Source organism: Osmia bicornis, chromosome 13 (assembly GCF_907164935.1).
Source record: "Osmia bicornis bicornis chromosome 13, iOsmBic2.1, whole genome shotgun sequence".
NCBI lineage: Eukaryota > Metazoa > Arthropoda > Insecta > Hymenoptera > Megachilidae > Osmia > Osmia bicornis.
Genome location: NC_060228.1, coordinates 1,700,154 through 1,726,623, shown reverse-complemented (window position 1 = coordinate 1,726,623; position 26,470 = coordinate 1,700,154). Strand labels below are relative to the sequence as shown.

The following is a 26,470-nucleotide window of genomic DNA, read 5'->3' as shown; positions in this document are numbered from 1 at the left end:
AATTTTCATGATTCTTTCACGTGCATAAATCACGTCGTTAACGAGTTCAGGGAGGATCGTTTAAGAAAACCGAACAGGCGGTCGAGATTTTTCTGAACGAAGAATTCCAATGAAATTCGATATCATGGATCATCGACAACGAATCGAATCATCGACCTTTTCGAAAAGAAGACATTCTTCACGATTCTTCCAACTGTTCGATTCTCAATTTAGCCGGTAACGCAAATAGGTCTTACATTGTCCAGCTTCTATTTTCTTAGAACTCGAAAACAAGCGTGAATGGTTCGCGAACATTTTTATGAGGCTTCAAGTAATATCAACTTTCTGTCGTAACTAAATGAAAAAACAACAGAAAAATTGTAGTTTTCGCATTGAAATTAATTCCCGTGAATCAACGATGGGTTATTTTTAATCGAGCGACCGATAATTTCCTTAGCAGACATGAAAGTCTAGACGCTCGAGAACGTTTCGCTATTATCCTGAATGCTAATGACGAGAGGACAAAGATTGCTGTTACTTTCCGATACTCTTCAATCGTCCAATCGCGGCCAACGATTATCCTTCGTCTACGATTCGCTGAACCAATCAATTTCATCGAGCACCCATTAAATCGCGAATACATTCGGTTCTGTCGAGTAACCTAGCGCTTGTTCTTCCTCTCCGCTTCCATTTCCTTCAATTTACCTACCCGCGCAATTATTCTTCAAAGTTGAAGAGACCATCGAGCGTCTCGACACAAAAGTCTCCTTTCCTTTCAACGTATTCCGTGAATCATTCTCTTGTAGATATTAAACAGATTTAATATCTACGTTCCTTTTTCTTTTCAAGAATATTTAATGCGGACAGAGTTGTCCGTCATAGCAATCAATTGCTTGTAGTTTTCACTTAACTTAATCGCCTCGGGACGTGTCAGAGTTGACGGAAACTGTACGGCTTTTCTGACGAGTTGACGGATGACAGGGAATTCGAAACTTGGCTGGCAAAGTTCAACGCCGGGAGCGGTCGGTTGCGCAAAAACAACCGATCCGTAATTTCTTTTAACGCGTAGGATCTGAGGGTGGCCAGTGAGTAGTTGGAGACTGTAGCAGAAGTTTGGCTTGGCTGGTAGCCAGCTTGGCTACCCTCAGTTCATTACCACTATCCCCTGTGTTCGTCGAGAGTCGAGAGACATAGACAGCTGGCTGAATAAAGTGGCGAGCAGTGAGAAACAGAGGGAGAGAGGAAGTACGGTCGCGGTTGGGAATCTTCCGGCCTTTTCACGAATCTGATTAATAGCGATTGTTGCTTTGCTTCTACAGTCTGTTACTAAATTAATGGCCATGAATTACCCGGAAGATTCCTTCTGTCATGTTTGTGGATATTCATAACAGAAACTCATTGATTAACAGAGCGAACAATCGGAGAGGGAGCTTTAGCAAATCAGAAGCAGAAGGGGAACAACTTGCCGACAATTCGCAACTTCTAAAAATCTTAGCTCCTCATTTTCCTTTCCTCGTTTCCTCACTTTCTTCCTCGGTTCGGTTAAATCTGCATTGCAGAGGCGTCGTATCTACATATGCATTGCCACGTTTCGTTCCGATTCGCGGTTTCGGACACCATTGAATCATTCGTTTCGCATCCCTCCTTCCTTCCTCTTATTCTTCTCCCCGTCTATTGGATCGCTGCGAACGAAGTCTGATTTCCGACGCGGAAGATTGAAGTTTGTTTTTCGTTTAGTTTGCTCTAGTTGTTTCTCTCTGTTTCGACGAACAGAATACGTGCTTTTGATTTTTCTCTTCGACTGTGTTGCTTTCATTCACTTTATGCAAAGCATCGCTGTGTACTTCGAAGCAGAAAAATTTAATTCCAACAGGACCAACCTGATCCTGCCATGATACTTAAGAGTTAACGTGCCTTGTTTTTGACATTACTGTCTTCGTTTGAGGATGCCCAGCCAAGGAACATCGGTGCCAAGCAAATAAATACATTCAGGATGAAACATTAGAGTTTATCTAGCATCGATCTACTAGATCAGCTTTTTCGATTTCATAGATCGATCTTACGAGGCGTAGTAGCAAGTTCAGCCGGCTAAGGGTAAACAAATATTTGAGGGAAGCTTCGACGAGTAAACAGCTGCCTGGCGAACTTCTCGTCTCGTGAAACAAACTCCGATTTCCGTCGGAACTTGGTCGACGCGAACGCGTTACCGCATAAATTTTCACAAAATTTCTCGTTCGATGATTTCAATGTTTCCACTCTTGCGGAAATATTTCCTTCGCGGTACGTTTATTTGATCCCCATAGGATTTTATTATACGAGGAGACAGAGGGTTGGGTAAATTTGTTTCAATTGATAAATTGATTAAAAGAAAATGAAAATGAAACCAATTTGTGGTTGTGTTTTCGAATGGCTCCACCAAAATTGAGAACATAGGTTTGGTATATAGTCTAAACTGACTACAAGAAACTGATTAAAGTTGGGTTCAGAGCTGGATGTCTTACCGTTTTCCAGATATCATGGTAAGGTTAGGTTAGATTAGGTTAGGTTCTGTGTATGCGCAGTATCGAATAGCATATGTCCAGTATCGAATAGCGCATGCGCAGTATTGAATAGCGCATGCTCAGTATCGAATAGCGCATACGTAGTCCCAAAATTGTACAAAAATGTCTTACCACGATATCTGAAAAACGGTAAGACATCCAGCTCTGAAATCAATTTTAATCGGTTTCTGGTAGTCAATTTAGGTTATATACCGAACCTGAGTTCTCAATTTTGGTGGGGCCATTCGGAAAATATGCAAAATCGTACAAAATTGTACCACGATATCTCAAAAACGATAAGACATTCAGCTCTGAAAGCAATTTTAATCGGTTTCTGGTAGTCAATTTAGGTTATATACCGTACCTGAGTTCTCAATTTTGGTGGGGCCATTCGGAAACTTATCCCAATTTGTTAAAGTAAATGTCGGTGATGTTGGTTAAGAAGTATTATAACGATATAACGAGGGAAAGGGTGGACGTATTCTCCATAATGAAGTAGCAAAAGAGGATCTAAAATGAAATTGAAGTTTCCAAACTACGTTGGGTCAGCAAAGAGCCGGTTCCGTGGTTAGAGGGTTAACCGAACCCTCTTGTCCCCTTCACATATTCAGGTAAATGGAATTCCGCTGTAATAGATAATTTAGTTAGCCAAGTTCTCGGTGTTGTCTGGTGACGCAGTGGACGATTTCCATTTAAAAGCATAGCTGAGAATGGTTAAGATTCTCACGTTACTCGACGAAACAAAGCTCGCTCTCTCGCTGACGATTTTCCAACAAGAATTTCCTCTGTTCCCTCTTCACCACGTTGTATCTCTATTCTTAGAGTCTTAGAGCGAACTCTTGGCACGCTTGGCCCTTTAAGGTTTCTCTTTCTCGTGCCTCTGCTTATGCGAAGAACGCGTCGAGTGGAATGGTCCAAGCAAAAGAATGAAAAAAAAATAAATGGAAGAACAGAAAAAATAACGAGCGGCAAAAATGAAAGAACACCTTATTCTTAAACATTTCGTTTGTTTGTGCTTGACTTCGTGATCGCCAGGAGGCATCGACACTGCCAAGATAACAGTGAAAATCGTTTGTGGCGGAGGAAAAACGCGATCGTTTTCGCACTTTGTTGATCTTCCAACGGAAGAGGGAAATAAAAAAGGAAGCCATAGGGTGTGTGGAGACAAGCCAAGTTCGCGTGTTCCACGGACCAACAATGAGTTTAGTGGAAATGGAGAGATTAGGGGATGAAAGCTTTTTTTCGGCTACTTCTTGAACAAATATCTTCTTCGTTCTTTCGCTATCTTCATCTTTTTCTTTATGTTCTTTTTCAAAAATAACTATCTTCAGAGTATACCTGCTTGTTTCGTGGAAACGACGAATTTTATTAAATTGTACAGTAAACATTTATTCTGTTATTTAAATTTATCTTGACCTACGGAATCATCCTCTTTCCGATTGTTTTATAAGTCTACGTTGTATATTTTTACATGCATTCAGGTTTCATCAACCACCCTAAAATATCTTATTAAAAATAAAGAATCTTCCTAGCGTGCTGTTGATACTCGAATCGAGCCGCGCAGATGAACGATGCTGAAATCCGTCGATTTGACGTCATCGATTTTATGGCGTGGCCTTTTTTTCGATCGCCAGTGAAATAATGCGTCAACAATGTCACGGTATTCTTAAACGCATTAAATACAGCCGAACTTTCAAAATAACTTATGCGAAAAACGAGATGATGAAAATTCAGCAAAGATGTGATAGTTGTGGCAAAGGAGAGCAGAGAATGTAGATGTAGAAACGCAAATTTTCCTCGATAAGTTGATTTTAAACAAATATTGAAAGGTTTTCGAATCGAATGGAAAGAGAAGATTGTTTTTTAAACTGCTGCAAATTCTTTTCACCTTTCTTCGAGATGAAAGACAAGGTGGAAAAGAAATGAAATTGAGGAAATTTGATCGTCAAGCTGTCTGTCAATGGGTTTTCACCTCGTAAAACACATCAGTAAAACGTATCACCGACCATCTACATTCGATAAATCAAAACGAAGCAGATACCCTGACTTTAAATTACTGCTGACACGTCGTCGTTCCGTTATTACACTGATATAACGTCGATTTATGTGACCGCGTACGAAGTTTAATCCACAGAATTTTCCAAAGAAAAATCAACCACTTCGGTGATTCGAACGTATTAAGGAGTAGGAGGGGATTTTTGTGATTTGAATCGAATATCGATTACGTGTTTCCGCTGAAATTTATAGTTCGACGAGAACGATATCTAGTTCCTATAACCATAGAACCATAGCTCGAGGTATAACGTTAATTAATGACTGCTGGTAATTAGTGGCTGCAATTAAGAGGCCGTTTTCGAATCACCAGCCTTGCTATCCACGTTACTATTAGTAACTTTATTGAATTATTAATATAAAAATAAATTTTTATAAATGCAAAAACGGAACGACCAGATGTGTCTGGAGTTTCTCTAAACTCTAAGTCGAGAGATTCTACACTGAGAGGAAATGCCATAAACAGTTCCAAGGTAAAACGTGCCCCGATTCTGTTCAGTTCCTTGTTGGTTTTCATCGAGTAAAGACGTTCTTTCCGAGCCGTATTAATAAAGTGTAAAATTAAAATATAAAAAAGTATATTTTATTTAGGAATCCATTTCCAATACACTTTAACCTTACTCACTTGACTGTCTATTATAGAAAATTATTTTAACAATGAAAAAAATTTCACAGTTGTTCACTTCGCTTATCGTTAGTTCGTAAATAGAAAAGCTGACAATTCACGATTTTATAGTTGCTTAAGGTTTAAACAAAATAGACGTTTCCGTTCGCGATGCTATTTATCGCACAGTGATCTAAGCTTTCTACCGAATTACCATGAATAATTCAATTGGCCAGTCGTAAACTTTATTCTCTGAATTTCAAGCGGTTACGGTCTTCTTGACGCACAAGATTTATCGTCGTCTTTGCTCGATTCGAATCGCTTTGTGTTCTCATGTATTTCTTCCTACAAAGATTTACAATGCTTCTCTTCCCTTTTTTTTTTTTTTTCAAACGCCTGCCAATACGTTTGATTTAATTTCGGCCACGTTTACACGTGTACCCTATAAAATCCTATTTTATACAGGATGGCGCAATAACTGTAATTGGTAAACTAAAAATATCACAGCTCTGGGTCACGTTTGACCCGGTGCCGCTGTTTCATGCTTAATCTAGACTAATTAACGTCTGCGCGTATGTGGACGTCGAATCCGATTGGTTGCACATCAGCCACGTAGTAATTGATCGATTAATTATTCAAACGAGCCGAGACCGCTCGATAGCGATGTAAGTCGATTTCAGATGTGCTTGCCATAATTTCTAGCGAATGTTCGAAAATTTCCGCTGCCTCTAGTAAATTGCTACGTGTCTGTTGAACGCGAGATCGAACACTGGCGGTTGCTCGACGGTAAACGCCCTCATGGCTCAATCAATTTACCGGTCTGGGCGTTCGATCGTTTGCCTATGTTTCCTTCCTGAAATTTCATGCCGACTCGTTCTCGAGGGGCAAGTTAAAGCTTAGGGGGAGCCTAATTCGGAACCTCCTCCTCTAATTAGGTTCAAACGCTACTCCTGTTCCTGTTACATTATCGAAAAAAACATTCATCCATGTAGGTAATAGGTAATATCAGGACATCAATAATTCATTAACGAGGTAATTAGCGTATCGAGGAGAAATCCTCTCTAGGTAATGGGATGCAGTCTAGCGAAATTTCGTCGAATCACTTGCCAGTTTCCTGTTATTCTTCTCGATTGGCTGCACGGCACAATGCTTGAGCCGATAACAATGGAATTATCGAGTCGTGAACGGCAACAGACATCCCTTGCTTCCTTTATCCCTCTCTTCTTCTTCTTCTTCTTCTTTCTTTTTTTTATTCCTAGCAGAAACAGCAGGATCGAGAAAGCGAATTCCTTTTGATTCGACTGTTCCCACCGTAGCTGGTCGATTACCTTTGTTCGAGCCGATATTACGTGGCCACGATAAATGTTCGAGAACAATGGCAGAGATTCCTTCGAGCGGATTAACTCGGCGCGAACTCGTTAAAAAGGGACTTTTAATTGGAACTCTTTATGCCGGTTGGAAAATTGACTTCGTTCAACAGGCTTTGGCACGAATCGGGGAAATAAGAGGAGGTGATTATCGAACGTAATTATTTCAGATTATTCTTTAATGTTCTCGCGGTTTCTTCTTTAAATTGAACTCAACTTTGGTTGATTGATTGGTTGCTAAGACTCCCACTCTTGATTAGATTAAATATTATTCTATTCGGTTCAGATTGGATCGTTACTTATGAAAGATAGAATAATATTTGAGCGAATTGAGAGGCGAATTGAAATGTGGATCGAGTCTAACGATTCTCATCGCGAGGGATCGCGAAATTTATCAGCGTCCAACAGCGTCGTTTCACGATGGAAGGACCGGAAGTTACACAGATTCCAAAACGCATTCATCGTTGACACAATATCGCGAGTAGAAACGTGGGGAGGGATGAAGTTGTTCTCTGAAACGTATCTACGTGGACCACCAGCTTCCTCTTTCCCGAACAACGTTGAATCGAACAATTCAAATGACATTCGCGTTAACTAGCGATACAATACCAGGCTGATAACAATTTTTTACCGACCAGATGACAGAATTCTGTTGTCGAGCCGCGATTAATACGAGGAAATGAATGGATGATTATTACGATTTTCAGGTAAAAGAAGCGTTATGGAAACGCTACAAGCATTATGGTTTCTCAGGTTTCTGAGGGGGGTATTTTCACCTCGGTACTTTACTATTTTAATTTTCAATGCTTCAGGAAAGTAGGTCTTGCGTACTTTTATTCCAGGACGGCCCTTTCTTGAAAAGGCGAAAGGCCGCGCCCCTTTCAGCCGTCCGTGACCCACCGCGTTATTTGTCGACGTTCGCTTAATTAACTTATCGCCAGGCTGGGAAAGTTACGGGAGGGTGTACGGGGTGAAATGAAGGGGAATAAAGGTGATGGTGGTGGTGGTAGGAATGGCTCGAAACGCGATCGCAGGAATCGTGGATATTCCATTTTCTTATCGGTCTAGCGGCATCCACCTTCCCTCATCTTCCTTGGATTAATTGCTGGGAACCACGCGATATTTCCGGCCACGTTCGTGTCTCTGCGCCACCGATGGCCTTTCTCGAACCTCGCCCACCCTTAAATCGTCCTTTTCGTTTCTGTCCCTGCCTCGTTCAGGCTTGGGTCAGCTGCGATTCGTTTGGCAATCGTGATAGAGTAATTTTCATCAAAGTACACGCGTTCTGTTCTTGTCGAGACACGACGGAACACGGTGTCGAAGGAAACGACGGGCAAACATAAATCATCCATAGATGAAGGATGTCGTAAGCGACATGTTGGTTCCAATCTCTTTTGAAAAATGACAGCCTTCCTTTCGATGGAATTGAAGTTTGAACATTCTATCGATGTTTCGAACGGTTTGCAGAATTTATTAAGTATTCAAGTACTCCTTCGAGTAATGCATTTCATACAAGTGCACCATACTGGATGTTGTTCCATCGAATTAAATTTTTCAAACTCTTATCGGATACATTAAAAGCCTTTCAACATTTTTCACGAGCGCTACTTGATCCCGACGAAACCCTTACTCAGTCGCTGAATTAATTAATTCACCAATGTGTATTGAACTTGATTTCATACTCTGAACGTAACAAACGCATTTTTAATATTTTTAATTTCAATACAAAAGCGACATAGCTCTATGAAATTAACGGATATAATTTACACAGTAACTTAATATTTTTATTTTTTTCATTTTATTATGAGAGTTAAAATATTATGTCGAAGGATTATGTTTGCGAAACAGGATCTCTCCTCTCCATCATGGTAATTACTATTATAGGATGAAGGACGGTCCTCGTAGCATGTCGATGGTTAATTAATTCGATGCGAGACAACAGGTATCTGTCGTTCAGTAAACCCGTTAAAAACCTGTATTCATAAACGAATTAATTAGCGGCGAACGTCGATTAATTCGCCTGGTGAGTCTGATCGAGTCTGTCCTTGTATTTGCCTAAGTAACGATATTAGCGCATGGATTATGTACCATCGAATTAAAGTGAAAATCAACTCTGTTCTCGTTCGAATGTCGTCGTGTTCCAGACAATTTATCTACGTCGAGAATTCGAATCTCTACCCTCGTATTTTCTTCGTCTGCCGCGTAAGTTACGCGTGTCGTCTGTGTAATTAATCTCGGAGCAGGCTGTTAATTTTTTCTTCTCCTCGTTATCGCTGGACTCTAGCCAGGAAATTTCATTCTTCCGTTTCCGGTTGGCCGCATCGCGAGTTCCTCCTGGTGATCCATCATTCTCTGTCCGATGACACGCGATACTCCTCGTTTTTGGTACCATTCTTCTCCCGTTGTTACATTCTTCAACTTCTGCGTCCAGAAAGATTTATCGTGCAGTCTCTCCTGGAGAAGCCTATCACGTTGGCTACCGTAAATTCCACCATAACTTTCGACTACGATTGACCCCGATTCCGTAACCGGAGGGTTAACGATTTCAAACTGAAATACTTTCGAATAGCTGGTAACATAATCGCGAACTTCGGTAAATACGTGGCGTGGCTAGATGCAGTAAAATCTCGGTGGAAAGTGCACGCGGTTGCGACTGCGCCCGTTGAAACTGCATTCGAGGACAACTTCCTGACATTTCGCAGCTGCGGTCGACCGCGTAAACACATCCACAAACGTCCAACCGTACCGCACGACACCTTGCAGACGCGGATCTGACGCTTCGAACGGTCGACCTGCTGAAAATATACGATTCACTACGAATATAAATATGGTAAACACCGGAGGTATGGAAAGAGGGAAAGAGAGAGAATTGTTTTCTTGCTACTGCTGCAGTTCGCTATAATTAGCTCGTGCGCTCGTAATCACGCGTAATTTCACATCGATGGACGGTGTTTGGTCAATGGTTAAACTTAGGGAGAATGGACGAAAGCAAATATTTGATTTCTCGAAACGAGGAGGAATCGAATTCCGATATAGTGTACTCATTGCCTGCCAGAAAGAGCCTTTCCAGAAATCCCTAGTTCGATCATTGATATATTATGTAGGAGAGGGGAGAAAAAGGCGTTTCGTTTCGAGATCATCTGTCAGACTCGTCGTGGGGCTGACAACAGACGATCCCTGCTCCAGACACCTATAATACCGCAATTCGGAACTTGCATGCCGGGTGACCGCTTGCGAGAACACTGTCACCAATCATCTCGCCACCTAGCGGTCGCCGTCCCGAACTAGAGGCGTCCGGAGGACGAAATCCTCCCCTCCCTCTCCACCAAAACGCCTACAATTAGGTATAGCAAATTTTGTCAGTATTATTGTACCTATTGGAATTGTTATCGAAGTAACTCATTGAATGCATTTAAACGTGAGGTAATTCAATTACTCGACACTTCAGGTCCCGGCAAAAACAGGTTATAAAATCGAGGTCCGGTCGACTACCCTTCATTGCAGTTACGTATCGTTAGGCGCTCCGCAATTAAAAATTAGGAATTCCCAAATAGGATAAATTTCCGAATAGCCCCCACCAAAATTGAGAACTCAGGTATGGTATATACCCTAAATTGATTACCAGAAACCGATCAAAATTGGTTTCAGAGCTGGATATCTTACCATTTTTTAGATATCGTGGTAAGAAATTTTTGTACAATTTTGGGACTACATATGCGCTATTCAATACTGCGCATGCGCTATTGGATACTGAACATATGCTATTCGTTACTGCGCATACACAAAACCTAACCTACTCTAACCTAACCTTACCACGATATCTCGAAAACGGTAAGAAATCCAGGTCTGAAACCAACTTGAATCGGTTTCTTGTAGTCAATTTAGGTCATATACCGAACCTGAGTTCTCAATTTTGGTGCAGCCATTCGGAAAAATTTCGGAATATCCCACAGGAAACCTTCCACTTCCTCACCTTTACTCCTTCACACCTCCCACCACATTTTCTCCATCACTTTCTCCGAAACCAAAAAATCTTGCCCAATCATAACACAATTTTCCCTTCCGTTTGCATATTCCTTCTTGCGTTTCCACTAATCATAGTTCCACCCATAGACAAATTGCATTCTTGTACTTACGCAGAAACGAGATCAGAACTCCGACAACTCTCGTAGTAATAACACAGTTTCATATTAAATCAATCAGTCGACTCCATTCATTCAACATAAAACAATTCTCGAGTATTATAATAAATTATTCGAAGATCACCGAGACATTTGAAAGCGAATCAACGATCCCAGGTCACAGTATTATACAACAATATTAGATGACATTCAATGTTGAACTTGGCATGGGTGATTCATGAGCAGGGACGAAATAAGCGGAGCAAGATCATTCCATATTTCCTAGTTATTGATATATCCGGGTCGTGGTGACTGTAAACTGTGAAGCAGCGATGTTCGACGCGTAGAAACAAAGACAGTGTTAGATTCAGCCGATTTATCGTTAAGCCATGATCGTGAGTTCCTGCGATCGATCTTACCCTTATCGTTGCACGATTTCGTAATTCCCTCGACGGTTCAAGTATAATCGTTACATTATCGTGCCGTTAAGGAAATTTTGTAGAAGAATTCCCGGCCGAGATCCACGAAACTCGATAAGCGAAACAGCCCGGTCTGTAACCGTTGCGGACACGATTTACTTCGGTTAACGCAAATTGCTTGAAAAATTCTTGATGAAGCTTGATCAGCGATAAACAAATGGTGTAAACAGACGTTAATTCTTGGGAAACTTGTAAAACGTACGAAGCGGAACGAACGGCGATTGTTATCGTTTAATGAGAAAATTGAGCAAAATATTTTCCTTGTAATCGATCATTTTATTTTATCCGGTAATTCTCGTCGACTTCTGGTCGGATTCTAGTTGACGGACAAATCAGGGTGTTGCGCGAAGCTTTATAGGGCTTGCGGACGTAGTAAAAGGCTCGTTAAAGAGAAATAACGCGTTAATGATGGATCCAACGAAAGCCACGCGTTGTGTACTGGTGCGATGTCATTTAACTCTGGTGCCGGGCCGTTCTTTATGTCTTCCGCACGAGAAGCCTCGTACAATGAAGGCTCAGTGTGTGTAATACGGTACGCGCAGAGGTTTGGAGCCGCAGGCGCGGCTGCTTGCCCGAGATAAATGCAACAACATCGTTCCCTGAATTATATCGATGTTTTGCAAAAAGTTTGCGGACTACCCGGGGAAACGCTTACGCGATACGAAATCTCTGCTATGCCAACAAAGTTTCCGCTTTAACGAGACGCGCTGACGAATTTAATGACCCTATTGCCATCGTTCAATGTTACGTTGTTGCATAGTAGATATACGATTTTCAAATATAAATAAATATAGTTTGACACGATTCGATGATATTTTTCGTTTTCTATATTTTCGGAAAGCTCGCCGGTAATTAATTTTCTGGTAAAATTAGTCTCGTTACGGTGCTGTCTACCAGAGGTCATGAAACTATACGAGAAATCGTTGCGATTCAAGCTCAAACACACTAATATTAGTAATAATCTTATATACTTGTTTAATTAATAATGGAGTCTATGATTACATAGTTGATACAAAAAATAAAATTAAATGGATGAATTAAGATATAAGAATACAATGAAAAATAAAGAAAGACTTCATTTTTACACCACATGGTCAAGAGTAGTAGGTAACTGTGAGGGGGTCATGGCCGGAACACCTCTCTCAACGACGACGTTGGCTAACATTGGCATCATTTCTAATACTGTCAATACGGAACGACGAAAGAACCAGAAAATCCAGTGGTTGGAGTGTAATCGTTTCGGAAATGGTCGTGGATCCGCGAGTTCAAAAACGGAATTTCCTGTGTGCGTCGATCGCACGCGTCTGCGTCCGACAGGCGAGCTTGTCCGATTTTTCTACTGAATGCACGCGTCTTAAAAAAATACACTGGTGGAATTAATTCTGGACATTTTGAATAAAAATATTCTTTATTTCATATTTATACAGAAAATGTATATTCTGCTATGCTAAATTGATACTGTAATATTTTTATTATAATCTATAATGTTTATACTTCATATTTTCACACGATTTTTGTGAATGTTTTAAAATTTTTATTTAAAAAAATCTAAACAGTGTTGTTATTTCTGTTTTTGCGCCTGGCAACACGAAACGTCGCATGATGTGAAATAGCCAATCACAGGATGAAAGGATATCCAACGAAATATTAATCTTTTTCTACCTCCTTTGATAAGTTGAAATTGTAATTTTTATTGTATATTAAAAGTAAGGCTGTAAATGGTCTTTTTACTGATTTTTTTATATACTCGTAATCGACGCCCTAAAATTAGAAAACAATGATTAGAATATAAAATCTAAATAATTTCAATAAATGCGAAATTTAGTAAAAATTTAAAAATGTCCAGAATTAATTCCACTAGTGTATAGCCATCAGTAGAAAAAATCGGACAAGATCGTCCGCCGGACGCAGGCGCATGCGATCGACGCACATAGGAAATTCCGCCTTTAAAGCGTCAGTTGGTCGCGCCGCCCCGCGCCGCGCCGCGCCGTCGCGTATGGTAATTTCTTGCGGAAAATTCCCGCTAAAAGCGTAATTGACCGAGGATGGCGGAAAGCAGGAGGCCCCGAGGGAACGAAGGAAAAAACAGGCAGACAATGCATCGTTGTTAGTCTAATGACTTCTTGCTCGGACGCGCCCCCGCGCGCGTCAATTCGCTCGCCTCTGGAGAGCCGCTGATGCGTTGTCGTAGCGATTTTCAGCGATGATAACCTCCTTCCCATTGTTTCGCGCGAGACAATTTCACTCGACCTGGAAAGACACGCGTTTTTACTTCGTTTCCACTAGACCCTTTCTTCTTTCGAAGATGCTTTTTTCCAAATGAAAGTTCCCTTTTACATTTGGTCACTTTCCAAAAATTCATCTGAACTTGTTTGACCATGGACGTGTTTTTCTCCTTTTGGCAAAGGTATAAAATCGATAATATAAGAGATACTGTTAGATATCCAGTATTTTTGTGATACTGATTGTACGTGCTTTTTTTCTGTTTTGTTACAGAAAGCCAGATTGGCACGTATCAGGATCGCTAAAGCTTCGAGCGGAGCAGCGTTCGTGAGCAAAAAGAAAGCGGCTGAAGCCCGATTGGCCGCACAGGAGAGCGGACTTCAGCTGGACGACTCTTACAAGGAGGAGGATATCTTCGAGTTACAGCATCATCATCTACTTCGTTGTTTAGAGAAGACTACGGTAAGTCCTCGAAACATATTTCTAGCATTTGTGAAAATTCTTTGTCGCTTGATCGTTTGGCTGTGTTTCCGAATGGCCCCACCAAAATTCAGAACCCAGGCTCGGTATATAACCTAAATTGACTACAAGAAACCGATTAAACTTGGTTTCAGAGCTGGATGTCTTACCGTTTTCGAGATATCGTGGTAAGGTTAGGTTAGATTAGGTTAGGTTTTGTGTATGCGCAGTATCGAACAGCGCATACGTAGTCCCAAAATTGTACACAAATTTCTTACCACGATATCTTAAAAACGGCAAGACATGCAGCTCTGAAACCAATTTTAATCGGTTTCTGGTATTCAATTTAAGTTATATACCGAACCTAAGTTCTCAATTTCGGTGGGGCCATTTAGAAACTATACAAAATTGTACCACGTTATCTCAGAAACAGTAAGACATCCAACTCTGAAACCAACTTTTATCGGTTTCTGGTAGTCAATTTAGGTTATACACCGAACCTGGGTTCTGAATTTCGGTGGGGCCATTTAGAAACTATACAAAATTATACCACAATATCTCAAAAACAGTAAGACACCCAATTCTGAAACCAACTTTTATCGGTTTCTGGTAGTCAATTTAGGTTATACACCGAACCTGAATTCTCAATTTTGGTGGGGCCATTCGGAAACTTATCCGATCATTTCTCTGGATAGAGAAAAATTTTTAATTTCTTTTTTCATTCACTGTAAAGTTCGTTACCATTTACTGACACGATGAGAAAAAATTGTTGATCGTTATGATGCGTCGAGGTGGTAGATGTTTCATTAAGCTCGTCGGTGGCTCGTTTAATATCGTGGCGTCAGTGTGGGATATGGCAGGTTATCCGAGCCGGTTCATTCTCTAGGCGAGAAGTAACGTGGCCGCTTAGAAACTAAGAGTCCGCTTCGCGCGTTGCAGAGTAATTTGAATAAACCCTCCCGTGTTCGGGTCTAATTTTAGCTCGGCACTCGCGAGGGATGCCGTGCCACCCACTAAGCTCACCCAGACCGTTTTATGTGTATTCTCTTTGTGTGCGATCGTGACAGGTACTGCGGAAACATATGTGTTTCGAGGAACGCGCGCGACACAGAGTCTCGTTCTTTGTGCTATGCAACCGTATACTGGCTGTTTCATTAACTTCGTTACAACGTTTACGCGAGTGGTGTCTATCCGTGACGACACGATTTCTATTCTAATCATTTTAACAGACAAATTTATATTATATTTCAAGTTTGAAAATTTTTTAATCAAATTTGCTAATTACAAGTTTCAAATTGCAATTAGCGTTTGATATAGTAGGTAAAAATAAGGCGGCGATTAGTGGCGTGAAAAACATCGATATCACGAGATGCAGCGAAAACACGGACGTGTATATCACGGTACGCTTTAATTGCAATTATTCGGGATACAATTGATTCAATTTTCAATTTCAGCTTTCCACTTGTTACCCTGCGTAATTAATATGATACTAATATCGCTTAAATTTTAGATACGTACAAGTAGGGACATTGAATAATAATGGAAGATTGGCACAGTTTAAAGTTGTGTATTGAAAAACTGCAGAACTGCACATAGCTTTGCGTCAGCACTGTTCATCCCATGTCTATTTAGTCTTTAAACTTCCTTTTTACTGTGTTAAGAAACTGTTGGCTGATTTTCAACAAAATTCAATCCTTCTTAGCACGATGTGGAGTTGAAGGTTTTCAAAATCAAAAAGTAAATCGTTCTTGACATTCCAATGAATATCTCCTTTATTCTCTATTATTGACCACATTTGTTATTTCGTTTGATACTCGTCCTTGTATCGATATCACTCGATACATCGGAGATCTAGAAAGCATTTTTGCTAACAGATATGCTGTATAATATGCAGGTACAATGAAAAAGCAAAGCGTTGAATAACTTGATTAAATAGGTCAGATGGTATTTCGCGAATCGAAGTCTCTGTCTCGTTCGCCACTCGAGCTTGAATTTCCACGAAAATTGTGTTAATTGCAAGTTTTTCCGGGGGCAAGGAGGCATCGATTAACTTCGCGAGGGTTATCGGTACGAGTGCTTTCTCTGTGCATTTTACGAATACGAGATCGAGTAGAACTTTAGCCAGTGAATTTTTAGGATTAAAGGCCTTTCAACGAGTCCTCACTTCAACGTAGAGGAGAAGGTACAAATATGAGATACCAAGGTTTTAACTCGTACGCAGTATTGACTCTTTTAACAACGATTGTATATTAAGTATTACGACGAGTAAAATTCTATTTCATAATATTTTTGATAGATATCATTGTTTTATTTAACAGACGTTTTAAGTTTTGGCCGTAATAGAAAGTTCCTACTCGTGCTTTTTTGCTGTAGTTTATTTAGCGAGTATCAAAGAAGCAAAACAAGTAAGTTATACTATAATAATCATAGAATTCGTATACTAAAGGATATTTGAAGTATTTGTGTTTTGATTATGATAAATAATAATAGAGAGTGAAACAACAAATTTGTAGAAATATGAGATACTTGATTTGTAGCAATATGAGACAGTCTCATATTAATATTACATTTTTAAATTTATTATTAAATAATAAAATGAACATATGAACATATAAAATGTGCGTAAAGGCAAATTGTGGATTTAACACTAGAACTACCAAACCAGTTAAAATGACTGGTTTCAAGTTTCTTATTTTAATTTATAAATTTTATCAAGGTATTTTTGCTATAATGTGGCTATTGTATATGTATTAAATTATGTTTCATCCCATATTTATTTAATTTTCTGTATTATTTTCAGGATAAAAATTAGTGTGCATCAAACATCGGTAATTCTAGTGTTAATTATATCTGACGTTCTGTTATGTTCTACTTTAGTTTTATAACTTTATTCTTCTCATTAGTAACATTGTCTCCTATTATTACCCGAATTTGCCATCAATTAGAAAAAATGAAAAAGAAAAAATAGAAGTTTTGTAAAGTCTATAATATTTATATTCATACAGCACATTATGTATGAAATTCTCCAAATTTTTGTCTGAGACTTTCTACATCTGAAAATAAAATGGGTTTCCTATATTCGTACCCTCTCCTCTATTATTCCCTTTTTTCTCTTCTCCCTGAACGGACTCGGAGTTCCCCTTTTTCGTTGAAATCTAATAGACATCACATCTTCTTCTTCTTCTTCTTTTTCTTCTTCTTCGAGTAGCACAACAGTTTTGTTACTTCTTATCAGCTTCCGATCACCTTGCTTTCCCCAACGAACACGAGCTTGCCCGATAGTTCCGTTTGCTCACTGTCCTGCACCCAGTAGCTGTACTTAACCCAGAAAGCAACGCGATTCCGGGTTGCCTTTGTTGAGTCGTCAAGAAAATCGTGCACACAGCCTGGGGCCCTGTCGTTCCACTTCCTGTCGCTTTCTCACGCTTTTCGAGCACGGCTACGTGCCACCGCCTCAACTTCCTGCCAGAGTGTACCCCTGTCAACTAAGAGGATGTCCACGAATTCTGTTCATGCGTCATCATTGTTGAGCTTCTCCGCCATCAAGGGGCTGATTTGTAGCGCGACAGCGAAGCATTGGCTATTTTTTCGTTTTCAGTTTCTATGGTTTTCCTCGTTCGAGTTAAAAGCATCTGGTAATCTGGAAATATAATACAATGTCCAAGAGTGTCCAGCTGGACATCCTCGTTTCATTATCTTTCACGATAGCCTTTCGTTTCAAATTTTCCAATCAGAACTTTTCCCACAGATTCGTTCGTTCTACTTCTTCTTCAACTCGACTCTTTCTCTCTCTCCTCATCTAACTTACCCTCTGAGTTATTTTTCCAGTCCCAATCTCTCCGTACTTTTGTCCTCTGGTTATTGCCAATCGATACGATTCTGCTTTACATGGAATTTTCGAACGAAATATAAAAGCATCCGATAACAAGGATAGAGGAGTACGTGCTACCCTCTGATAAGAGAGTGTTTCACGAAACGACTCGACGCGACGGATCAACTTTCTGCACGATTGTTTCGTAACTAGAGGCTCAGAAGCAAAAGAAGCCCCTTTGGAATTCCATAATGAAACGAAATACCAATTTTATCTATCGGGACTTTAGTATTCTGACGTTTGTTTTTCAAGGGTTGCATTTCATTTTTCATCTGCAACGTTCTTTGTTTGTTGTAATAGAGAAATGTTGGTGGAATAGGTTAATTAAGATGATTAATGGGAACGGAAGATCTTAGATGATTAAGGAAGTTTGAAACACAATAGAGTCGAATTCTGTGCAAGATCTTGATGAGATTATTGCGTGCCACTTCCATTCAACACCCCCTTCTGCGAGTAGCTGAATGAATATGAGAAAAAAAGAATGAATTCCATAATCGTATCATTAAACGCGAAGATCTACTTTAAATTTATATTAATTGAAATCTTTTATTTTGCAAATTTCCTTTTTTCTTTAAAATTTCGCAATTTTACACGGAACGGGGCGGATTCGATCACTTGCTCTCCTAACAGATGCTAAATCTCATTCAATGATTTGCTATTTTAAATATCCACGCTAAACATAAACGTTTTTGTGTATTTTTTTTTGTAATATCAACACTGTGGCGCTTGTTTAAGGTGCTAAATTATAGTGAGTCATTCTGTACATACGTGTGTTCCCAAAAATACATTTACAACACAAAACGGGCGAAACAAGCTGTATCCTCTCGAGGACTTTGATCCTCTTTACGACGTAGAGACACTTGGTTCCCGGAGATCACGGTACACGTCTAATATAAAATCCATCATCGAAACAAAGATACAGAAACGATTTCTCAAGGAGAAAAATCTTTGAAAAGGGATATCGTGTTGCGCAGCTTGCTCGCGAGTATCGTAAGCGGCCAATCGGCGTGACGCGACAGTGTCGTCGACAGTGTCGGTGTATTGATTTCTTCCGGGTCGTGGTCGGCCTCGATCGAATCTCATCGGGGATCGGAGTCGTCGGGGCGAGACGTCACACCCGGGGATTAATTATAGCCGGGAAACGGCGTTAAAGAGGTCCAACAATAGCGGAGAGCCCCATCAGATTTTCCGACTCGCGTGGCACAAGCGTAGCGGCGCCAACCTCGCGGAAGAAAGTGTTTTTTTCGCCTTGAAAATGTGACACCTCTCGTTGCTTATAGCTATTAAAACAGCCTTTACATTAGGCAACTTTAATAATTTTTAATAATTGATATTCTTGAAAAAATTCTCGCATTTCTTCATCTTGCGAAACTGGAGGCACAGTTTGGTTGGGTCACGATTTCTTGCCCGTCTTCATCCGCCCGCACGAATTTTCCTTTTTCTCTGTCCCGGTTTTCTCTCGCGACGTTCTCGTCCTTTCCGGCACGTTTATTTCCAGCTGGACGATATTAAATTCACGAGTGGCCAGGCCGTGTCACCGTTTTTCGGCCCGAGCGATGCATACGCAACCGGGTATTCAGCCATCCGTGTTTCTCCGATTCTGCTGCGAACACTGGAACCATTTTAATTTTGATCCTTCAGGATTTCTTCGGTGTTATACTTTGAACATCTGGGTTAGTGGATTGGGATCTTTAATCAACTGAAAGGTTTCCTGCTTTTTCTTGTGTACTATTTTCAGTTTCTAATCTTCTAGAATCCTCTTTTATCATTTTTATAATTTTTATAATAAATGACGGCAGGAGTTTACTTCAGTTTCGATTCGCTAAGGAAACGAAGGGAAGAAATGTTGTGATCTTTTCTTGGATCGGACGTGTCCGTTTCATAGTAATCCCGCGAAATAGGATGGGACGAACGTTTGGTTAAGGTAGGGACATCCATAAAATGGCGACAAGGGGTCAAGTCGGCTGCCGTGGACGAGTTATTTATGGGGCACGAGGATGACCCAGCTGGATTTACGAACGGTGATCGCTGCCTCTATTAACCGGGGAATGCATATCCATTCTGGCCACGTCTTGCATTTCTAAAACGGTGCCGCCCCTGCCGGTGTCCATCTTTCTCACCGTTTCGAAACAATCCGGAGCGATCGAAATTGAAACCATCGAATTTCTTTATTTTAATTATCGCACCTGATCAGCGTGTCAATTATAAATCCTTACGAGCTTCAACTTTAAAAACGTGACCGTGAGAGTGATAAGCTTTATCGTAGAATTGGAAACTTTTTCAAATAATAATGTACTCCTGGGAATGTAAGTTGACTGGTAGGTATGCGAATGACAAATGTGCTTCTTTCGCAAGTCATTATTCATTAATCAGCTGAACTTTATCCCCCTATAAGACTATACATTGCAAAGCGACCAGGTAATCGTTAATTCTTATCGTTAGAAAAGGATGTACAGTGTTAACTCTATAAGTGACACGAGTTTTGCTTCACTCGCGACGTTAGAGAGGGAGATAGAGTATTGCTTTAGAATTCAGAGAGCTATTAATGCGAAACGAGGTGAGCTACCGATGAATTTATTTTAATTTATATTTAAACACGCGCAGCTGGATCGCACGGCTTAGGTGGATCAATGGTTGCGCTAAATAAAAGGCGCAATTGGTAGCCCTCTAAAATGGTGTCACGTCCCGCGTCAGTAGTATCTTGGAGAGGTCAGTACGTTTATAAGCGCCGTATTACAATTCCACCGTACGAAAATAGCGACGCCGTTCTGTTTATAGAGAGCCGGCTTCTGTGCGATTTCTTTTTTAGACGGATCGCACGCTCGAGGCCCTGTGTTTCTATTTTCTAACGCCAACAGTGATGGAATTGTGTACCTTACGAACGAAACAAACCAACGATTCAACGGAATAGTAATGTTATTTGGTATCATTCGTTTGCATTCAGTTAACACTTTCGTTCACTCGGTAAAAACAACAGCACGTATTCGATGCTTCAATTCACTATTCTTTGTTTACTATTTATTACTACCATTTTACTATTTCACTTGCGAATCATTGATAAATTGAAAATCATGAAATTGGTTACTTCCTTTCCCTTAAGTAAGTAGCTACTTCCATACGATGAATAAGAAAGGGTTCGTGTTCACGACCATTACTCCTGAGTGGTTGTTGCAAAAACTGATTTGTGGAGGAACAAAGAGGGTTTTTCTTCGCCTAGCTAAGCCCGTATTGTCTTTACCGGTCTTGTACAAATTGAGCCGGTGCAGAAGAAAAGATTGATCGCACAGAGCCGGCTAGGTGCCGAACCGCAGCTTCCCTTTTGTCCATTGATCAAAGTGGAACGCGTGTATGTATCCTTGCTCCACTATGCGACAAAGAACCGTCTAAGTTACTGCTTTCAAACAAACTTTCACACGTACATGACTGTGTTTCACAAAACCCTATCGTCTAAAAACTTTTCATCGATACAGGCTTATACTAAATGCAGTAAATTAATTACTAAACGCTGTAACGATCGACGACACTCTCAAAGGATTTGAAATAACGAGAGAGCGCAGATCGAAACGAAGCCTTTGTCGATTCGTTTTATTTACACGCTCAACCAGCCATCGCGAGGATTATATAAAGACGAATTTATCTGAGCGAGAAAGAAATTGAGAAATTCCAACTTGTTTCAAGATACAAACGTGGATTGCCCGGGTTTTCAGAATCGTTTACCAGTTATTCGAAACTGAAACAGTCAACCGCGAAAAACGTCTCGTTTTTCTTTCGCCTCGACGCCTTCAACGGACCATCATTTTTCACGAATTGCCTGCTCACACTGGAATAAACCTTTCTCTCACTGTCTACCGTCCCTGTAAAATAATCCGAATTTTCCGGGACACTTGTGTCCTGGATTATATCGGATTCATGAAATTTAAATGCCTCCACGGGTCAGTGGATCGAATGAAAAGGACAAATGGAAAACCGACGGCGTTTCAATGCCGCGCGAACTGTTTAAAGGTTGTCATTCAATATTTTCGATTGTATCTTATAGATCAGGGCTTGGAATTAACTGCTCTTTTCGGCCAGTTTTCTTAGGCTACGCCCCTTTCCTCCCCGCGCGAGGGCCTTAAGGCTGGTTCAGACACGGCTAGTAATTTAGTCGAGTGGCGAATAATTTAGTAATTTGCTATGTATGGACACTACAGTTCAGTCGAGTAGTTTAGTAAAACGATTTAGTCGAATAGATCCGTTTCATTGGATTTTTCTGGTCGAGTAGGCTTCCCCCACCACTAACTAGGCTTCCCCCACCACTAACTAGGCTTCCCCCACCACTAACTAGGCTTCCCCCACCATTAACTAGGCTTCCCCCACCACTAACTAGGCTTCCTCCACCACTAACTAGGCTTCCCCCACCACTAACTAGGCTTCCGAACAGACCTGTCCGGACCCATTTCTGTAGTCAAGCGATATACCTTGTACTCTCGATTTTCAAAGCTCAACTGTTCTAGTCCGGACACTTTTCTATGCGCTAAACGGTTTAGTGGTAAGTAGCTACTCGCTACTCGACTAAATTACTAGTCGTGTCTAAACCAGCCTTTAGTCCCCGAGGCACCTCAGGCGCATGCCGTATGAAGTTCTCAGGGCGCATTGGGGCTACCCTCGTATCAATAGATTTCCATGTCACCCATGGGATACGATTCATACGGCACGCGCCCGAGGTGCATCGAGGACTAAGGCCCTCGCGCCTTAGACTAATACGACTCGTCGCGCGACTCTATTCCTACCGGTCTCTTACTGATAACGGTACCGCCCAAATTGGGGGCGATATCGGTGTATGTATAAGGAATTAATTGTCACCGCGTATGAAAAAAGAGAAGAACGTATGCGGTTAAGTGGGGGCTTCGGACGTCGTTGCGCCTCCTGCTATCCAATCCATGCGCGAACCGAGGTTATTCTTACGTTGGACAGAGTATAGAAAGATACGTGGATGCTCATAATCGTGAAAAGGTACTTTGGATCGTACAATTTCGATTTGTTAACGATCGAATGTTCAGGATACCGATCGTAGAGATCCCAAAGGAAACGGTACTCGATTGCTAGGAAAAGGGGGTTATCGAGTGATCTCGACGTCAATCGCGTGAGTGCAGCCTCTTTACAGCTACGGCGAAGAAGATTCGATCCTCTGAAATCGAGCAGTCATGCAATCTTTTCTGTAAATCACTCGAAAAGAATTTCAGTGCTGCTTGTTGCAGCAGTTATCCGCTGCACGACACGTTCTTCTTTCTAGAAAACAAACTCGATGCATTCTTCTCTATATTTTATTGAGAAAAGAATGTTATACGTCGCATATGTAAATGTACTGTATAGCGATGCAGTTTGCATTTCGGAATTGAAACACTGCCGACAGTCGCGTGTGTAAAATTCCTCGCGGGATTCTGAGATAGAAAGATACAAAGCAGGGCCTGCTCGCTCGCCAGTCCACGTCAATTTATTTTCAAGCGTTTGTTCGGTAAGTTAACTGCGAACAGAATGGCAGCCGAGTCCTGACAGGGTCACGACTCGAACCGACTCGGCGTAACGTTATTTCAGGTATTATTACGTTGGTGAGGCCAAACCAAGCCGGAAATGCACGGGTCACGGCAACAAATGCGAACTCTGCCTTCGGCTGTGTAATTTGAGTCGAGAAACAACTTTCAACACGGTTCGAGTAATACTCGACGGATCAAAGTTCTTCCGACAACAATGAGACTTGCTAGAAAACGGTCTCTCCACGATTCGCGTTCGTTAAATCGCGAATTTATTCGGCTTTTTATTCTCACAATAATTTTTCACGGACTTCTAGATGTTTTTTTTCACCATTTATTTTTACCATTCGTAAAGAATAACTTCGTACGTAAAGTTGCTTGTTCGTTATTTAAAATCCGACCTCGCATACACATTACAGCGATAATATTTTATTTTATTAACAAATGGCATTTGTTTCAAACTTAACGGATAAGCTTGTAAATAAATAACCGTACAAATGACGCGGTTGGTCCATTTTCTATTTATAACATTTGATGCGTGTATAAAGAAAAATATGAAAATGTGTTGAACGAATAGATAAATTAATAAAATTGCATCTGATTGATTTAAGTTAGCTTCAGCGAAGGAGAATCGAATCAACGTCTCGTTATCGTCAATTGATTCTTTTCGTCGAACGTAAAGTGCTCGATGGTGAAAGGATCCATGGCTGACAAAGCACGTTCTCGTTCTACTTGCAGCCAGCCTACGCGGTTACATAGTACAATCTACTCGAGGGCATCGATAAGTCTGATTAAAAGTAAAGATCCTTTAATTAAACTCTACTTGGCGAATCAATTTTTTTCGTTCCTTCATGGAAAGTATAATACCTTCCACGTTAAAATATCCTGTCTAATGAAAAGGGAACAGGGAATAAAAATTTAAAATAGCATTACCATTATATTATTAACGTAAAGTAACAGTTGGAAGGCGTACATTTTAAAGTAAATGATCGTACATTTAGCACGCTCTAATTAATTTGATAAGGTAGCAAGTGGAAAGTTGAAATTAAAAAATGAAACAATCGTGTTCCGAATAATTATAGTTACAGCATAACAATCATACCACGATATTTATTAGGTGGAATGATTTTTCAAATGTGTTAACGTAAAATGCCAGACTTTACGAGAAAATTGTAGAGTTTTTATTGGTCAACGTTTGCTTGGGATTGGCTGAGGCTGACCAATAACGTGCACAATCTACTTAGCCGCATCGGTAGCTGATTAAAAATGGATAAAGGAGTAGTTGGATGTGTATAGACATTGTAGAGGTTGTTTAGCGATCCCGTAGAATAGGGTACAGTTTCTTTTGTGGGGAAAAGGGAACTGTGAAGTTCACAGGCGAGGAGAATATCCGGTGAGGCATTGCAGATTATAAAACTTCGAACGAGTGGGATCGAAAGTTTTGACGTTAAATTACGAGGCGGTAAAGTTACAGGGTGTGCTTTGTTGGAACTATATCTCCGATTAAAAGTAAAAAGCGTTCCACCCTTGATCTAGAAAAAAACTCGGCACGATGTATTAAACAAGCGAAACGAGTTGCAACCTTTATTCTTTTCCGTTTGTTAACAGAGAACACTTGTAATACGTACACTTCTATCTTCCGTTTTACCAGTCTAATTATCTTCAACAATAACCACTATGAATTTTCTGTTACCATGAATGTTAACAAGTTCTTTTACAATGCTTATACAACGGTATCGCACTCGTGCAGCTTTTTTATTTGCATCCATTTTCTCACAGTCATAAGAATTCAGCTATAATTTGGACTGTCTAATTCAGTGGTTCTTAACCGGTGCTGTGACAATCTTTTGATCCTTTTTTTTGCTATTGACCGATATGTAACCTGTTACGTATGTGATTTTTATTTATTATGCAATATAAAAGATATATATACTATTTTATGATCGTGTTCTGCAAAAATCTTTTGAAATTGTAAATGTTTCGTGATTTTGAAAAGGGATCAATCCATACTAAATCACCCAGTACAAAATTAAAATGCCGCTAGAAAAAATTTATTTATTTTTTATTTTTCTTTCACACTCTTACTATATTTAGACAGTCAGAAATGATGGTTGATTTATTTTTAAGATGATTCATTTTTTCTTGAGCGGCTGACAATTTTGCACATTTTCGAGGTTTGCGGACATTGTAATAACTTCCTTGCTCTTAAAGATATCGAGTTCAAACAAAAACCGCATTAATCTGCATGAAACATACTATACTTTATGTTCAGCGCACATTTTGGTATATTCTGAAGGAAATAGCTCAAAAACCTAATTGAAAAAGTTGTAATAGCACAAAATCTCAATTCTAGAACTAGATATTTCTCAAAAAATTAAGACTCATCTTCCAGGTTTTTTTGGGGTGATGTCTTCGCGTGAGACTACTTTACTACTCTCTAAATATTGTAATTTGCGTAAAATCGGCAACATTCAAACTGAAATAAATCAAAAGAAACACATTACAAAAATCTCAAACTTTCACAAAACCAACTTTTCTGACTGTCTAAAAGTCTAAATGTAGTAAGACTCTAACAAAAAATAAAAAATAAATAAATTTTACCAGCGGCTACCTTTGGGTGATCTGAAAAGGATTAAGAATCACTGTCCAATTTGCTATTTTACTCAAGAATACTGAAAATTGTTCTTCCTGCACATTTCAAACGATATTGCAACAGACGAATATGTTTGTTACAGGATCGCGAGTTTGTGGAGATGGAGGTGCCGTACAACGGTGCCCCGAAGAGGCCGGGCTCACCGTCGCCGTTGACCTCCCCTGCGCACAGCACTGCCTCGAGGGGCGGCCTGCTGCACGCCTGCTGCGGCCGCTGCTATCCCCAACGTTACCAGGTACGCGGTCGCCGTATTCTCGCCTCGACGACCTCTATAAGCGAGGGTCCACCCTCGTCTTCCTCCCACTCTCACCAATCGCAGCCGACCGGACAGTCGGTGCATTATCAACCGGTTGACCCAACCACGGTGCCCAATGTCGCGTTCAACGTGCCCGGTGACAATGATCGGTCACGTCGCCAGGGCACCAGTTCGTCCAGCCCGTACAACGAGACAAGGGTGTGAGCCGGGCTCGGGACAGCCGTTCTTAATCCATTGACCAATTGATTTTTTAGCTCGATATTCCTTTCACCTGTCTATCGAGATATCCAAGATATCCAGATATCGAGGTTACGCTCTTTTGGTGGTGAGTTATTCGGAAGGTTCGTTTAATTTGG

At 40.5% G+C, this 26,470-nt stretch overlaps 1 protein-coding gene across 7 annotated transcripts in view; it reads left to right on the top strand.

Annotated features, from left to right (window-relative positions):
• The window catches only part of LOC114871777 (potassium voltage-gated channel protein Shal), an 85,870-nt gene that overhangs the window by 40,747 nt on the left and 18,653 nt on the right, over positions 1-26,470 (top strand). For all 7 annotated transcript variants that reach the window (XR_006829991.1, XR_006829990.1, XM_029178129.2 and 4 more), the window contains exons 3-4: positions 13,639-13,827; positions 25,941-26,093. Coding sequence is in view for 5 of the 7 variants with exons in the window: in XM_029178129.2 (XP_029033962.1) it covers positions 13,639-13,827; positions 25,941-26,093 (342 nt within the window). In the remaining 2 variants the exon portion in view is untranslated. The remainder of the gene's footprint in view (positions 1-13,638; positions 13,828-25,940; positions 26,094-26,470) is intronic.